This window comes from Panulirus ornatus, chromosome 55 (assembly GCF_036320965.1).
Source record: "Panulirus ornatus isolate Po-2019 chromosome 55, ASM3632096v1, whole genome shotgun sequence".
Lineage (NCBI taxonomy): Eukaryota > Metazoa > Arthropoda > Malacostraca > Decapoda > Palinuridae > Panulirus > Panulirus ornatus.
Window position 1 is genome coordinate 25,022,600 of NC_092278.1, and position 17,269 is coordinate 25,039,868.

Below are 17,269 nucleotides of genomic sequence, written 5' to 3' on the forward strand. Positions count from 1 at the left end.
AACCCATTCAAAATTCTCTCATGATCATTTCGATGAAACTTAATTGCTTCCAATATTTGTATTATTTTTCATGTTATTTTAAAAGGTTTCGATTAGACTTCCTAAATCACATGAACACTTTAATCAGTGTTTGAATTTCTTCATATATTCAAATAACACGTTTGGCGCTAAATACGAAATTTAGCGCTAGATCTAGCGACCAAGAGCGCTAACTTTGCAATTTTATCGTCGCTATCTCAGTAACTTCGTCATCAGTTCCTGGATCGAGAACCTTCTTACACTCTCGAAAGAACCGACGGAGAACCTGGTAAGTTATAAAAGAAGGAACATTCATTCCAAGTTATTATTTTGTTCATTTTGTAGATAGGAAAGGTTTAGCTCCGAGTCGACACTAGCTTTGGATACTGTTATTTTGTTCAATTAAGTTAATATTACGTAATATGATAACGTGTATTTAATAGGACATAATTGCAAAAGTAAGGCAGGGGAAAGTTTGGGGTTATTATAATTGTAAGTGATAGACAATGTGATTATTTATCTGAATTATACATGAAGGAAGTTTTACACATTGGGCTCCATTTTTTGAAACACTAGTGCCATATAACCTCATATGTGTTCTATCATCGTGTAACTATCATCAGTCAATGTGTTCCATTTATTCACTATCCTTTTACTATGAAAGTATTTCTTTACACCCTTATTTACAACTTTCTTAATTTCGTGTTATGACTTCTGGTTCCTGTGATCCTACATCTCTCGGAGAACTGTCCAGTGTCCACTTTGTCATTCTCCTATAAAAGTTTACAGGTTACTCTCAGATAACCCCCACCCTCCACCTCTCCCTCTAAGTTGGTGAATACCTAGTGTATTGACCACCTTGATAAAGAGAGAAGAGAGGGGTAACCTAATCACTGTCTTTAACTGACTCTTCTCGCTTCCAAGGTGGATGAATTTAAAACCTCCAGCTTTTTCTTGTATCTTGGTACTCTTAATTCTGGCACCATCTTTGTTACTTTTATCTGGACCACCACTGTGAGCTCTCTGCACTTCTTTAGGTGCGGTTCCCAAACCTAGTTTTGGTCCTATGGAGGGTATGCTATATATTACCTTTTCCATATACTTGAAAGCTGTTCTGACATTTGCCAGCAGACAGTTTGTTTCCATAACCATTATCCTGACATTGTCTACTCCTAAGTGCTTCTCACAGACAGAATTCCGAAGCCTACTGCCTGTTAGTTAATAACTCAAGGCCATCTTTTGCTTTGTCACTTCCTGATTACTTTTACTATGCATAGGTTGAATTTCTTAAAGTTCCAGACCAGCTTTGGAGTCTGTTTACATCTTCGTAAGCTGACATGATCCACCTCTCCTTTCACTACACTTACGACCTTTGCATCATCTGCAAACATATTCAGGTAGGATATAATACCTTCAGACAACTCATTAATGTAAATCAAGAAGAGTGATGGTCCTAGAATTGAACCCTGGGGTACTCAGGTCACCTCAACCCATTTAGAAGAAGCTCCTCTAACATTCCCCTTTTGATTCCTTCCACTGAAATAATCTTCTATCCATGTTGGGTGTTTTCCTTTATTCCTGCTAGGTGATCGAGCTTCTTAATCAGCTTCCTATGCGGTATAGTGTCAAATGCCTTCTTGAAGCTCCCTCTCTCATAAAACTCTTAAGAAGTTAGTTGAACATTACCTCCTTTCCCTGAAGCCATGCTTTATCACACATTGGATATTTCTCCTCCATAGACTCTCATTCACTTCCTTTTTGATTATATTTTCCAGAACCTTACCACACTTATAAGTGATACCAGTCTGTAGTTCAATGACTGTTCCTGGTCTCCTTTCTTACATATAGGTATGTTGTTGCTCTTTTCCATTCCTTTGGCTCTTTGCTACTCTTCATTGACATCTTGAACAGTAATTCAGGTGGTTTATCTAGTGTTTCTGCGTACATTTAGTTCATATGATGAAAGTTCAACAGGACCATGAGTATTTTGTGGGTCAAGTCCTTTTAATATTTTTGTAACATCTTTTCTAGATATGTTGGTGATTTCCTAAACCTCTTCCCCATTCCATCTCTGATGTTAGGGCTTTAGTGTCATCATTCAAACACTTTTGAACTTGTTATTCAGTTCTTCACCTATCTTTACATTATCCTCCACAATTTTTTTTTACACTGAATCCCTTACCCTGATTTGTTGATTCTTAACTGACAACTAACTCCTGATGAATTTATGGAAACGTTTTGAATTTTCAGCTGCCATGTCAGCATTATACTTTTCACTGTTTCTTAGTTCCTCACTTCTTATCCTCATTCTCCCGTCTAATGCTCTGTACATGCCTTCATCTTTTCTGTTTCCATTTTCCCATAACAACTTGCCTGTTACACTCCACAAGTTTATTCCTTGGTAGTTTAGATAGTCACCTTTGTATCCCAACCTTTATACAGTGGAGCTTTACTGGCATTCTGCCAATCCTTGGGCATCTCACTTTGACCCATACATTCATTGAACTTCTTAACTAATCAATTACCACACATTCACCCCTTTTTGTAAGAAATTCATCTAAAATACTGTCAACTGCCCCATTGTCACATTTCATTTCACTCGAGGCTTTCGCCTCGTTTCTCCTCACCATACTATTCTCTGTGACCGTCTCGCTTTGCATATCTACCTGACCCAAACACCCTACATCTGCAGCCCTGTCATCAAACATACTCTGTCATCCTTCAAAAGACTCACTCCATCTTTTCCTCACCTCTTCACTGCTTGCTTAGGACTTTCAATATTACCATTTATTCTCTTTTTTTTTTTTTTCACATTTACCACCTTCCTTGTTAGCCTTAAAGTTTACTTATACTCTCTCTCCCCAACTTTCATTTGCCCTCTTTTTTTCAACTTCTGCACCTTCCTTTGAACCTCTTGCTGCTTTTTTATATACATCTAGTGAGAATTAACTGCTTCTAGGGGATTCTTACTGATAATACAACATACTTTAAACTCTAAGAAACCCCTAGAAACAGTTAATTCTCACTCTAATGAAGAACTAAAGTTGTTGTTGAAAGGTAATGATTCTCTCATAAAAAGGTTTTCATCATTGTCTCCTTCATTGCCATATATGTATATATGGACTTATCAAAACATGTAAGCCAAATTTTCCAGCTAAACCCATGGTGAGTTTAATGGGCTCCATTTATAAATGATATAGATGGTTAGTTTTCTTATTAAGCCCATTAGTGGGTAAGATATCATATTTTGATATCATGAACATAGTAGATTTAGTTAACAAGCTTAATTATATCATGTTGATTTTGATTTCAAACTGGTTAGTTTTGATATTCCATCTTTGTTCACAAAAGTTTCAGTTGATGACCTCAGAATATTTGGTAAATTCTTGGATATTGATTTTCCTGTTTCAGATTGTATTAATTGAAGAGTCAGGGCCACTGGCATAGGGCGACTCTAGTACAGTATTTCCAGTGGCCCCTACCTAAAGTTCCTACCAACTACTTTTACCTAATGTCCCTGCATAATGCTCCAACTAACTGCTTTTATATAATCCTCCCACCTCATTATAGAAATATAAAAGTATCACGTTTATTGGATATACCTGGGAAAGTACAAGGAAGAGTGGTGATTTAGAGTGTGGTGATTTCTTAGGCTTTCATAACTGACTAACTTTTATATATTACCTTTATTGACAGCAGGTGATAGAGATTGTGGGAAAGATGGTGCAGGCATGGTACATAGACAATGACTCTGGGGATGTGAGATTGGAGCACCACCTCTCTCCACCGCAGTTTGTCGACCTGGAAAATTTGTTAAGGAAAACAGGAGTCATGTATTGGAAGGTAAAGAAAATAGAGATTATCCGTTTCATACTGACATTACATGAGACTCTTAAACTGAAGATTTTTTTTTAGGAAGATAAGAACATGGATAAAAGATATTTAATGAAAAGATGTCTACATGAAAATAACGCTCTTGTACCAACCTATTTTAAATGATTCGGTGCATATTTTCTTAATGTTTGATAGAAGTATATGATACTCTATATGCATTGTCGTATCTGAGGTATCTATCAGGTAGACATATCCAGGGAGGATATTGGTGTTAAGAGAGTAATCATGTTGAACACATACCTGTATTTACATGGCTTTGATAGATCTTTTCACTTTTGGAGATAGGATAGATGTCATCTTTGCTTTATTGCTTTCATATGAAGTTGAGACTTGAAAAGTTTGTCTCAGACACTAAAGCACTATTTTAGCTTAATTCTAAATTAAATAAAATTTGGTTAATTTTTGTTTTCAGCTTGATCCTGAAAACTGTGAGTCGGAGGGAAAGCTGAACCAAATCAGAAGTGAGAAAGGTTATTCATTTATGGATATTATTGAGATATCACCAGAGAAATTACCTGACTATGAAGAGAAGGTTAGTTTAATATTCAGGGAAATAGTATTTTCACTGATGCCATTATCCCTCTTTATTTTTCTTTTCAATCTTGGTATACTTGTCAGTCTCAGGAATGAATACTTGACTATGGTGTCATTGATCATGTCCATATTTGTTACATGGATGTATAATGACAATTTGTGAAGATATACTGTTAACAGGAATTTGAACCACTGTTTCATAGTAAGTATGTAAGTATGAACTGGCAAAATTTCCAAAATACTCAAAGTAAGTAAAACTGTTCGCTCCTGTTTTGCTGTTTAGTTAAGGAGGCAAGTGTGGCTGTATGTATGTTTTAGATACAATTTATGCCTTCTGATGTTCTTATGCAAAGACCTTTAATTCCCATTTCTTCTCAGATTAAACTTTTCTATAAAGAACACATCCACAAAGATGAAGAAATTCGATTTATCTTAAAAGGCTCAGGATACTTTGATGTTCGTGATGAAGCAGATAAATGGATAAGGATTGAAGCGACAGCTGGAGACTTGTTAATTCTGCCAGCTGGAATTTATCATCGATTCACTCCTGACATCAAGGTAAGATGAGAATTTCATTTAACCATTTGTCTTATGTTTGCCTTTTCTTGGTGTATGTCATGATGATCCTTGCAGATCCTCCTCAATATTCTGGAGTTTGGAAGTTAAAGCACATTTTTCCATTGTATCATTTCTCTTATTCCAAATACTGTCCTCATCCTAGATCCAATCCAGGATTTGCCTTGCAGAATATTCAGACACATTGGTTATCATACTTCACTGCACATGAGAGTACTAGAGACTAGTTAAACATGAGCTAGACAATACCTGTCCGAATTATACAAATGAGTTGAACTGCCCCAGACATAAGGAGGTACAGTATGCATGCTGTTGCCTAGAAAAACAATTCATAACCTGGTGATTGTAACCAAATGGTTAGGAGACTTGACCAAAGAGCAGACAATGAAGGCAAGTTGCTTGCTGTTTGGTCCAACCAATTGTAAACAACCATTGTCAAATATCTGTGAGCCTTGCATGTTGATGCAGACATGCCTCAGCAGCTGAGGGTCTTAGCCATTCAGTTTTTAAACGTAACTAAACACCAGGCATGAAGAAAGGAATTAGTAGTAAAAAGAGATGAACATGTGCCAAACTCATGAGATGAAAAGATTTCCAAAGTCAGGATGATTTGTATCTTCTCACTGGGGTAGAAGGGCAGTACCATTAAATGGAGGTCCTCTGAAACTGAGAGGTTTTGTGTACCATGAGAAAATTCAAGCCATATTTTCCATATTCTTTGTGTGGTGTGTTTTAAGCATGTGAATTTGTAGATCTGAGTAAAGCATTGTAGGAAAGATTTTGAACATGAACTTTGTTTTATGAAGAGTTGTCCCACACTGGCACTGGGAATGTTTCATGACATCTTCAGAATGAAGCTAGAATATTTTTTTAATGTTAACTTAGATGGCACGGGTAACAGAAGCAAGGTAACATCAGGAAACGGAAAGAAAGACACACACGCACACACACACGCACACGCACGCATGCACGCACGCACGCACGCACACACACACACACACACACACACACACACACACACACGCACACACACACACACACACACACAAGAGTTTTGGAGAGGGGCAAGAATGCAATCTGTTGGAGATGAGAGGGCCTAGGAAATGAGTCAGTTGTTGTTCACAGATGATACAGCTCTATTGGATAATTCGAGTGGGAAACTGCAGAAGTTGGTGACTGAGTTTGGAAAAGCGTGTGAAAGGAGAAAGTTGAGAGTAAATGTGAATAAGAGCAAGGTTATTGGGTTCAGCAGGGTTGAGGGACAAGTTAGTTAGGATGTAAGTTTGAGGAGAGAAAAATCAGAGGAAGTGAAGTGTTTTAGATATCCGGGAGTGGAGTTAGCAGTGAAAGGAAACATGGAAGTGGAAGTGAGTCACAGGGTAAGAGTGGAGGTGAAGGTTCTAGGAGAAATGAAGAATGTATGGAAAGAGAGAACGTTATCTTGGAGAGCAAAAATGGGTATATTTGAAGGAAGTTATTTTTTAATTTTTATTATACTTTGTCACTGGCTCCCACGTTAGTGAGGTAGTGCAAGGAAACAGATGAAAGAATGGCCCACCCCACCCACATACACATGTATATACATACATGCCCACACACGCACATATACATACCTATACATTTCAACGTATACATGCATATACAGACATATACATATATAAACATGTACATATTCATACTTGCTGCTTTCATACATTCTCGTTGCCACCCCGCCACACATGAAATGGCACCCCTCTCCCCCCAAGTGCATGTGAGGTAGCGCTAGGAAAAGACAACAAAGGCCACTTTTGTTCACACTCAGTCTCTAGCTGTCATGTGTAATGCACCAAAGCCACAGCTCCCTTTCCACTTCCAGGCTCCACAAAACTTTCCATGGTTTACCCCAGACGCTTCACATGCCCAGGTTCATTCCATTGACAGCACGTCGATGTGCCTATAGATAGGTTTGTGTGGAGGAGGGTGGATGTTTTGGAAATGAAATGTTTGAGGACAATATGTGGTGTTAGGTGGTTTGATCGAGTAAGCAATGAAAGGGTAAGAGAGATGTGTGGTAATAAAAAGAGTGTGGTTGAGAGAGAAGAAGAGGGTGTATTGAAATGGTTTGGTCACAATGAGAGAATGAGTATGGGTATGAGTATATATATATATATATATATATATATATATATATATATATATATATATATATATATATATATTTTTTTTTTCATTTTTTTTTATTATATTTTGTCGCTGTCTCCCGCGTTTGCGAGGTAGCGCAAGGAAACAGACGAAAGAAATGGCCCAACCCCCCCCCCCCATACACATGTATATACATACGTCCACACACGCAAATATACATACCTACACAGCTTTCCATGGTTTACCCCAGACGCTTCACATGCCCTGCTTCAATCCACTGACAGCACGTCAACCCCGGTATACCACATCGCTCCAATTCACTCTATTCCTTGCCCTCCTTTCACCCTCCTGCATGTTCAGGCCCCGATCACACAAAATCTTTTTCACTCCATCTTTCCACCTCCAATTTGGTCTCCCTCTTCTCCTTGTTCCCTCCACCTCCGACACATATATCCTCTTGGTCAATCTTTCCTCACTCATCCTCTCCATGTGCCCAAACCACTTCAAAACACCCTCTTCTGCTCTCTCAACCACGCTCTTTTTATTTCCACACATCTCTCTTACCCTTACGTTACTCACTCGATCAAACCACCTCACACCACACATTGTCCTCAAAAATCTCATTTCCAGCACATCCATCCTCCTGCGCACAACTCTATCCATAGCCCACGCCTCGCAACCATACAACATTGTTGGAACCACTATTCCTTCAAACATACCCATTTTTGCTTTCCGAAATAATGTTCTCGACTTCCACACATTCTTCAAGGCCCCCAGAATTTTCGCCCCCTCCCCCACCCTATGATCCACTTCCGCTTCCATGGTTCCATCTGCTGCCAGATCCACTCCCAGATATCTAAAACACTTCACTTCCTCCAGTTTTTCTCCGTTCAAACTCACCTCCCAATTGACTTGACCCTCAACCCTACTGTACCTAATAACCTTGCTCTTATTCACATTTACTCTTAACTTTCTTCTTCCACACACTTTACCAAACTCAGTCACCAGCCTCTGCAGTTTCTCACATGAATCAGCCACCAGCGCTGTATCATCAGCGAACAACAACTGACTCACTTCCCAAGCTCTCTCATCCCCAACAGACTTCATACTTGCCCCTCTTTCCAAAACTCTTGCATTTACCTCCCTAACAACCCCATCCATAAACAAATTAAACAACCATGGAGACATCACACACCCCTGCCACAAACCTACATTCACTGAGAACCAATCACTTTCCTCTCTTCCTACACGTACACATGTGTGGAAATAAAAAGAGCGTGGTTGAGAGAGCAGAAGAGGGTGTTTTGAAGTGGTTTGGGCACATGGAGAGAATGAGTGAGGAAAGATTGACCAAGAGGATATATGTGTCGGAGGTGGAGGGAACGAGGAGAAGAGGGAGACCAAATTGGAGGTGGAAAGATGGAGTGAAAAAGATTTTGTGTGATCGGGGCCTGAACATGCAGGAGGGTGAAAAGAGGGCAAGGAATAGAGTGAATTGGAGCGATGTGGTATACCGGGGTTGACGTGCTGTCAGTGGATTGAATCAAGGCATGTGAAGCGTCTGGGGTAAACCATGGAAAGCTGTGTAGGTATGTATATTTGCGTGTGTGGACGTATGTATATACATGTGTATGGGGGGGGGTTGGGCCATTTCTTTCGTCTGTTTCCTTGCGCTACCTCGCAAACGCGGGAGACAGCGACAAAGTATAATAAAAAAAATATATATATATATATATATATATATATATATATATATATATATATATATATATATATATATATATACACACATATATATACATATATGTATCAGAGCCTGAACATGTAAAAGGGTGAAAGGCATGCAAGGAATAGAGTGAATTGGAGCGATGTGGTATACTGGGGTCGACGTGCTGTCAATGGATTGAACCAGGGCATGTGAAGTGTCTGAGGTAAACCATTGAAAGTTCTGTGGGGCCTGGATGTGGAAAGGGAGCTGTAGTTTCGGTACATTATACATGACAGCTAGAGACTGAGTGTGAACGAATGTGGCCTTTGTTGTCTTTTCCTAGCACTACCTTGCGCACATGCAGGGGAAGGGGGTTTTCATTTCATGTGTGGCGGGGTGGCGACGGGAATAAATAAGGGCAGACAGTTTGAATTATGTACATGTGTATATATGTATGTGTCTGTGTGTGTATATATGTATACATTAAGATGTATAGGTATGTATATGTGCATGTGTGGACATATATGTACATACATGTGTATGTGGGTGGGTTGGGCCATTCTTTCATCTGTTTCCTTGCACTACCTTGCTAACGTGGTAGACAGCGACAAAATATAATTTTCCAAAAGAAGGAACAGAGAAGGGGACCAGGTGAGGATAGGCCCAGTCCTCTGTTCTTAACGCTACCTCGCTAACATGTATATATATGTATACGTTGAGATGTATAGGTATTTATATTTGCATGTGTGGACGTGTATGTATATACATATGACACAGAGGTGGATGAACAGCTGGACTGACTGAACCAGTTGTGGGGCAGCCTGTGAATGCATCACTCACTGCATCTTGTACTAAATTCCACCAATGCATACTTCAGTGATATTTTGGAAATGACACTCAGAAAAAAAAAATTGAAGAAGATAGTGATAGTAGATGATAACACCTTCTTGATAGTGAAATTTGAGACAGCCATAATTCCACCTAGTGTAATTTTTTTTACATCAGATTCACATGGACAACCTTGATGTGCCCAGTAACATAGAAATCCAGGTATCTGCAGAAGATTTGCATAACTGAAATAGTAAATATTTTTGTCAGTACAACTAATGTTTATGGCCGTACCATTAACAGTCTTGGTGAAACAGTCGAGTCTAGACCAGGCAGTGAATTGCCTTTGACAAATAGCAGATAGCTGTGTTCAGATACCTTATCATGTTGGCTAAGTAGCCTTTTCCAAGCAACTAAAATATTTTACCAAGTAGCTGACAGCACAAGCCTCTATAACCTTTGCCAGCTGTCTGACAAAAAGAAGTCTTTGAAATGTATGTTACTGTTTGTTAGGCAACTGACAGTTTTGGCCAAACACTTCATAGTCTTGACCAAGCTCTTCACTTTTCCTAGATTTCTCACGGCATTTTCCATTCGCCTTGCTGTCTTAGCGCAGCAGCTGACAGCTGAAGCTGATCATTTAATGCTCATTATTAAGCATTTGATGGCATTAGATAATTTCTTAGCAGTTGAAGCCCAGTATTTGTAGATTATTTTTTAGGGGATTGACAACACAGGCTATGCAAGGCTGATTATTCACTATTGATCATGGTGCAGTTATCATCTAGGTTGACAGTAGCATTACCTGTAAGATTGTGTACTGTATCACTTTTTTTTTCTTCAGTGTTACAAGCTTGGATTATTGAGTCCCCAGCAGTTGAAGGTGTTGAAATAGTGCCTGATAAGTTCGTGGAAAATTGTACATATTTCACCTGACCTTGAAAATGGAAAATGATAGGCAATATGTTGGTAGTTAAATAGGTTACCATGTACTAGAGTGTGAATTGTATGATATTAATAGACTGTGAAAGCTGAAAGCTATCATGTTTATAGACAACTTTCACTCTCATGAAGGGACAACATGATAGGTAAAACGGTTCAGCTCTTGCTGGCATTCTGTGATAATGGATGTTTATGCATCTCATATAAGGTGTAATAACTCTTATATCTGTCTAGCCCTGGAATCATACCCAAGTCACTGTATGGTTAAGTGTTGTATTGCTATTGTTGGTATTTAAGCCTAATGGTATATGAGCCAAACTTTGTTTGCACATTTTATCAATTTTACAATTGGTTAATGTTCATTCAATTTTCATGGATCATTGAAAAAAGAATTATACCCTTTTTCAGAATTACACTAAAGCTATGAGGTTATTTTCTGGTGAGCCAGTTTGGACACCCTACTTCCGCCCTGCAGATGATATGGAGCAACGTAAAAATTATGTAATGAAGCAGAAGAGGAATTTTTTGGTGAAATAGATTTCAGATATCTTGAAAAGACACCATGTTAACACTGCTTGAGATCTTCATTCAGAAGACTTTTTTTTTTTTTTTTTTTTTTTTGCCGCTGTCTCCCGCATTTGTGAGGTAGCGCAAGGAAACAGATGAAAGAAATGGCCCAACCCACCCCCATACACATGTATATACATACGTCCACACACGCAAATATACATACCTACACAGCTTTCCATGGTTTACCCCAGACTCTTCACATGCCCTGATTCAATCCACTGACAGCACGTCAACCCCAGTATACCACATCGATCCAATTCACTCTATTCCTTGCCCTCCTTTCACCCTCCTGCATGTTCAGGCCCCGATCACACAAAATCTTTTTCACTCCATCTTTCCACCTCCAATTTGGCCTCCCACTTCTCCTCGTTCCCTCCACCTCCGACACATATATCCTCTTGGTCAATCTTTCCTCACTCATTCTCTCCATGTGCCCAAACCATTTCAAAAACCCTCTTCTGCTCTCTCAACCACGCTCTTTTTATTTCCACACATCTCTCTTACCCTTACGTTACTTACTCGATCAAACCACCTCACACCACACAGTCCTCAAACATCTCATTTCCAGCACATCCATCCTCCTGCGCACAACTCTATCCATAGCCCACGCCTCGCAACCATACAACATTGTTGGAACCACTATTCCTTCAAACATACCCATTTTTGCTTTCCGAGATAATGCTCTCGACTTCCACACATTCTTCAAGGCTCCCAGAATTTTCGCCCCCTCCCCCACCGTATGATCCACTTCCACTTCCATGTTTCCATCCGCTGCCAGATCCACTCCCAGATATCTAAAACACTTTACTTCCTCCAGTTTTTCTCCATTCAAACTTACCTCCCAATTGACTTGACCCTCAAACCCTACTGTACCTATAACCTTGCTCTTATTCACATTTACTCTTAACTTTCTTCTTTCACACACTTTACCAAACTCAGTCACCAGCTTCTGCAGTTTCTCACATGAATCAGCCACTAGCGCTGTATCATCAGCGAACAACAACTGACTCACTTCCCAAGCTCTCTCATCCCCAACAGACTTCATACTTGCCCCTCTTTCCAAAACTCTTGCATTTACCTCCCTAACAACCCCATCCATAAACAAATTAAACAACCATGGAGACATCACACACCCCTGCCGCAAACCTACATTCACTGAGAACCAATCACTTTCCTCTCTTCCTACACGTACACATGCCTTACATACTCGATAAAAACTTTTCACTGCTTCTAACAACTTGCCTCCCACACCATATATTCTTAATACTTTCCACAGAGCATCTCTATCAACTTTATCATATGCCTTCTCCAGATCCATAAATGCTACATACAAATCCATTTGCTTTTCTAAGTATTTCTCACATACATTCTTCAAAGCAAACACCTGATCCACACATCCTCTACCACTTCTGAAACCACACTGCTCTTCCCCAATCTGATGCTCTGTACATGCCTTCACCCTCTCAATCAATACCCTCCCATATAATTTACCAGGAATACTCAACAAACTTATACCTCTGTAATTTGAGCACTCACTCTTATCCCCTTTGCCTTTGTACAATGGCACTATACACGCATTCCACCAATCCTCAGGCACCTCACCATGAGTCATACATACATTAAATAACCTTACCAACCAGTCAGTAATACAGTCACCCCCTTTTTTAATAAATTCCATTGCAATACCATCCAAACCTTGTTTGGATATATATATATATATATATATATATATATATATATATATATGTTAGCGAGCTAGTGCAAGGGAACAGATGAAAGAATGGCCCAACCCACCCACTTACACATGTATATACATAAACGCCCACACACGCACATATACATACCTATAAATTTCAACTTATACATACACAAACATATACATATATACACATGTACATATTCATACATGCCTTCATCCATTCCCACCGCCACCTCATGACACATGAAATGGCATCCCCCTCCCCCTGCGTGCATGCGAGGTAGCGCTAGGAAAAGATAAAGGCCACATTCGTTCACACAGTCTCTAGCTGTCATGTGTAATGCACCAAAACCACAGCCCCCTTTCCACATCTAGGCCCCACAAAACTTTCCATGGTTTATCCCAGACGCTTCACACGTCCTAGTTCAATCCATTGAGAGCACGTCCACCCTGGTATACTACATCATTCCAATTTACTTTATTCTTTGCATGCCTTTCACCCTCCTGTATGTTCAGGCCCCGATCATTCAAAATCTTTTTCGCTCCATCCTTCAACCTCCAATTTGTTCTGCTTCTCTTTTCCTCCACCTCTGACACATATATCCTCTTTGTCAGTCTTTACTCACTCATTCCCTTCATGTGTCCAAACCATTTTAACATGCCCTCCTCTGCTCTCTCAACCACTCCCTTTTTATTACCACACATCTTTCTTACCCTTTCATTACTTTGTTGATCAAGCCACCTTACACCACATACTGTCCTCATACATTTCATTTCCAACTCATCCACCCTCCTCTGCACAGCCCTATCTATAGCCCACACCTCGCAACCATATAACATTGTTGGAACCACTATTTCTTCAAACATACCCATTTTTGCTCCGAGATAATGTTCTCTGCCTTGCACACATTCTTCAGCACTCCCAGAACCTTTGCCCCCTCCCTCACCCTGTGACTCACTTCCACTTCCATGGTTCCATCCGCTGATAAGTCCATTCCCAGATATCTAAAGCACTTCACTTCCTTCAGTTTTTCTCCATTCAAACTTACTTCCCAGTTAACTTGCCCCTCAACCTTACTGAACCTAATAACCTTGCTCTTATTCACATTTACTCTCAACTTTCTCCTTTCTCACACCTTACAAAACTCAGTCACAAGCTTCTGCAGTTTCTCACTTGAATCAGCCACCAGCACTGTATCATCGAACAACAACTGACTCACTTCCTAAGTCCTCTCGTCCACAACAGACTTGCCCCTCTTTCCAATTTTCTTACATTCACCTCCCTAACCACCCCATCCATAAACAAATTAAGCACCCCCAGAGACATCACGCACCCCTTCTGCAAACTGACATTCACTGGGAACCAATCACTTTCCTCTCTTCCCACTCATACACATTCCTCACATCCTTGGTAAGAACTTCTCACTGCTTCTAGCAGTTTACCTCCCACACCATATACTCTTAAAACCTTCCACAAAGCATCTCTATCAACCTTATCATATGTCTTCTCCAGTTCCATAAATGCTACATACAGATACATCTGTTTTTCTAAGTATTTCTCATGTACATTCTTCATAGCAAACACCTGATCCACACATCCTCTACTGCTTCTAAAACCACACTGCTCTTCCCCAATCTGATGCTTTGTGTATGCCTTTTCCCTCTCAATCAATACCGTCCCATATAATTTCCCAGGAATACTCAACAAACTTATACCGCTGTAATTTGAACACTCACCTTTATCCCCTTTGTCTTTGTACAATGGCACTATGCATGCATTATTCCAATCCTCAGGCACTTCACCATGATCCATACATACATTCAATATCCTTACCAACCAATCAACAGCAGTACCATTCAAACCTGCCACCTTGCTGGCTTTCATCTTCCGCAGAGGTTTCACAACCTCTTCTCTGTTTACCAAACCATTCTCCCTGACCCTATCACTTCACACACCACCCCAACCAAAACACCCTATATCTGCCACTCTACCATCAAACACATTCAACAAACTTTCAAAATACTAACTCCATCTTCTCACTTCATCACTACTTGATATTTCCTCCCCATATTTGGAGGCTGTTTCCCATGTTAACAAGGCAGCACCAGGAACAGACAGCAAAAGGCCACATCCACCCACATCATTCTTGTGCAGTCATGTGTAGTGCATCAAAATCACAGCTTCTTATCCACACCCAGGCCCCCAAAACTTTTTTGTGGTTTACCCCCGATGCTTCACATGCCTGGTTCATTCCATTGACAGCACATCAACCTCAGTATACCACATCATTCCAATTCATTCTATCTGTGCACACCTTTCAACCTCCTCCTGCCAATGGACAGAGGGAACCCTGGAAAAGTCTGCAAGGCCTGGTTGTGGAATGAAGGCTGGTGCAGTGTACATGACAGCTAGAGAATGGATGTGAGCAAATATGACCAGTCTTCATCTGTACCTGGAAGTACCTTGGTAATGAAGGAAATGGCAGATAAGTATGAAAGAAAAAGAAAAATATATGTAATTTTTTTCATACTTGTTCACCATTTCCTGTTAGCCATTAGGGGAATGTATGATATTACCTATGGCAACTTATGTTACCATAGCATCTCCATTGGCTTTATTTTTTAAAAGGCATAGTTAGAAATATTAAATGTTGGATCTTGCAAGGGAATGTGAAATGAATAAATGTTTAGGGCAATACAGAAAGGGTTAATATGTTTTTGCATCGTATGCATAGCATGGCATACACTTAGGGATCGTTCTGTTCATAGACACTGTTATTCATCTGTCAGTCATCTGTTCACTAGGGTTACTTTATAACCTGTAGTGTTTCCTTAGTCATAACTTGAATGCTTTAAATCAGATACTAATTTTGCATACAGTTAATTGTGTCATTAGATCTAGAATTCTAGCTTAGGATTTGCCTATGTTACCCCGGTTACAAAAAGGCTTAAGTTTGTTCATATGAAGAAAATTACACCTTTGGTCATGGAACTAAAATGATTATAAATTTTCAAACAATATTTCCACCCATTCTTATTTCGTTCCGAATAACTATGTTACATGATAGGTGACATTGGCAGAAGCAGACACAATTAGATGACACTTTCTTAAGTTTTGTTGGTTGTTTCATACAATGTGCAATTTTATTGAATGAAAAGAACTGCTCAATTTTTACTCGGGCAAAAAGTTTTTATGGATTTGAGAATTAGCATAAGCAAGAGGACAAAAATATTTGGAAAAACTGTTTAAAAGAGGATTATTGAAACAAAGAATGCATTTTTTTGTTCTGATTGAATTATTTTAATGTATTGAATGTATCTCTTGTTTTGTTAAATTGGTTGATTAAAACTTTTTTATCTGTTGGTGAATATGCTTTTGTACTCTCATTAGAAAATAGATATTTCTCTGTTGGTATATGGAATAACTTAAAGATTGTAATTGTATTTTATATGATTATTGCATTTGTTTTTGTATGTTGTTGCAAATTTAGGGTTCTGTTCACACTAAATAAAAAAGAAAAAATGTAGTTTATATCTTTATTGGGGTTCCTATGATCGATTACATTTCATGAGATTATATCACTTCTTGCACTCTTTCTTGATATAACAGAAACTTTGTTGTATAAAATTTTTTGACTGTGGTAAGAAATGATGAATCTGTTGGTAACCTATTGAAAATGATAGTACAAACATTATTTGTGTAAGTAGTTAAACTAAGAAGTAGCAATTGGCTTCTCATATAATGAGCTCAAGGACCTCACTTATTTTTTGACCTTAGCCAACTTTACTTCCCCCCTGAAAAAGAAAAAAATAATTGCCCTCAAATAGTAGTTTGTCATATTGTAGTTATCAGGTCAACTTGCTATAAAGTGGTAACTGTAACCATTATCCCCACAGGTCAGTCATGCCAAAGGCTAATGCTGTATCAGTTAAATGAAAATTGTTTCCATGCTTCTTGTTACTGCAACTGTAAGGAAATTTTCACTGTTTCTGTTGTGATCATTGGAGAGTGTGGTCTGAAGTTGTGTGCAGAGAGTATCAACAGTTCTAATGAGTTTTACAAGTGTACTTGAATGTTTGAAGTTCTATTGGTTGAAATTTGTCAGTTATATTTCATAATGATGTGCCATCTGATCACAAAAACTTAAAACTTGTGGATAGTATATTATTTCTCTTGGTGATAATCTTGTGCAGACTTTTCCAGACTGCTATTGAGAATATTGAATAATAGATTTTGAAGATTTTTCGGTGCATTATACATGACAGCCAGAGACTGAGTGTGAACGAATGTGGCCTTTGTTGTTGCGCACATGCAGGGAGAGGGGGGGGTTGTCATATCATGTATGGCGGGGTAGCAACAGGAATGAATAAGGGCAGAC

General features: G+C 39.1%; 1 protein-coding gene across 1 annotated transcript; it reads left to right on the forward strand.

The window, feature by feature from the left end:
• Positions 1 to 156: 156 nt before the first annotated feature.
• LOC139765597 (acireductone dioxygenase-like) lies at positions 157 to 16,417 on the forward strand. Its single transcript, XM_071693240.1, has 5 exons — positions 157 to 307; positions 3,715 to 3,861; positions 4,325 to 4,444; positions 4,825 to 5,004; positions 11,030 to 16,417. The coding sequence occupies exons 2-5, from the start codon at positions 3,739 to 3,741 to the stop codon at positions 11,156 to 11,158; spliced, it is 552 nt and encodes a 183-aa protein (XP_071549341.1). The 5' UTR covers positions 157 to 307; positions 3,715 to 3,738; the 3' UTR covers positions 11,159 to 16,417.
• The last annotated feature ends 852 nt before the right edge of the window (positions 16,418 to 17,269 follow it).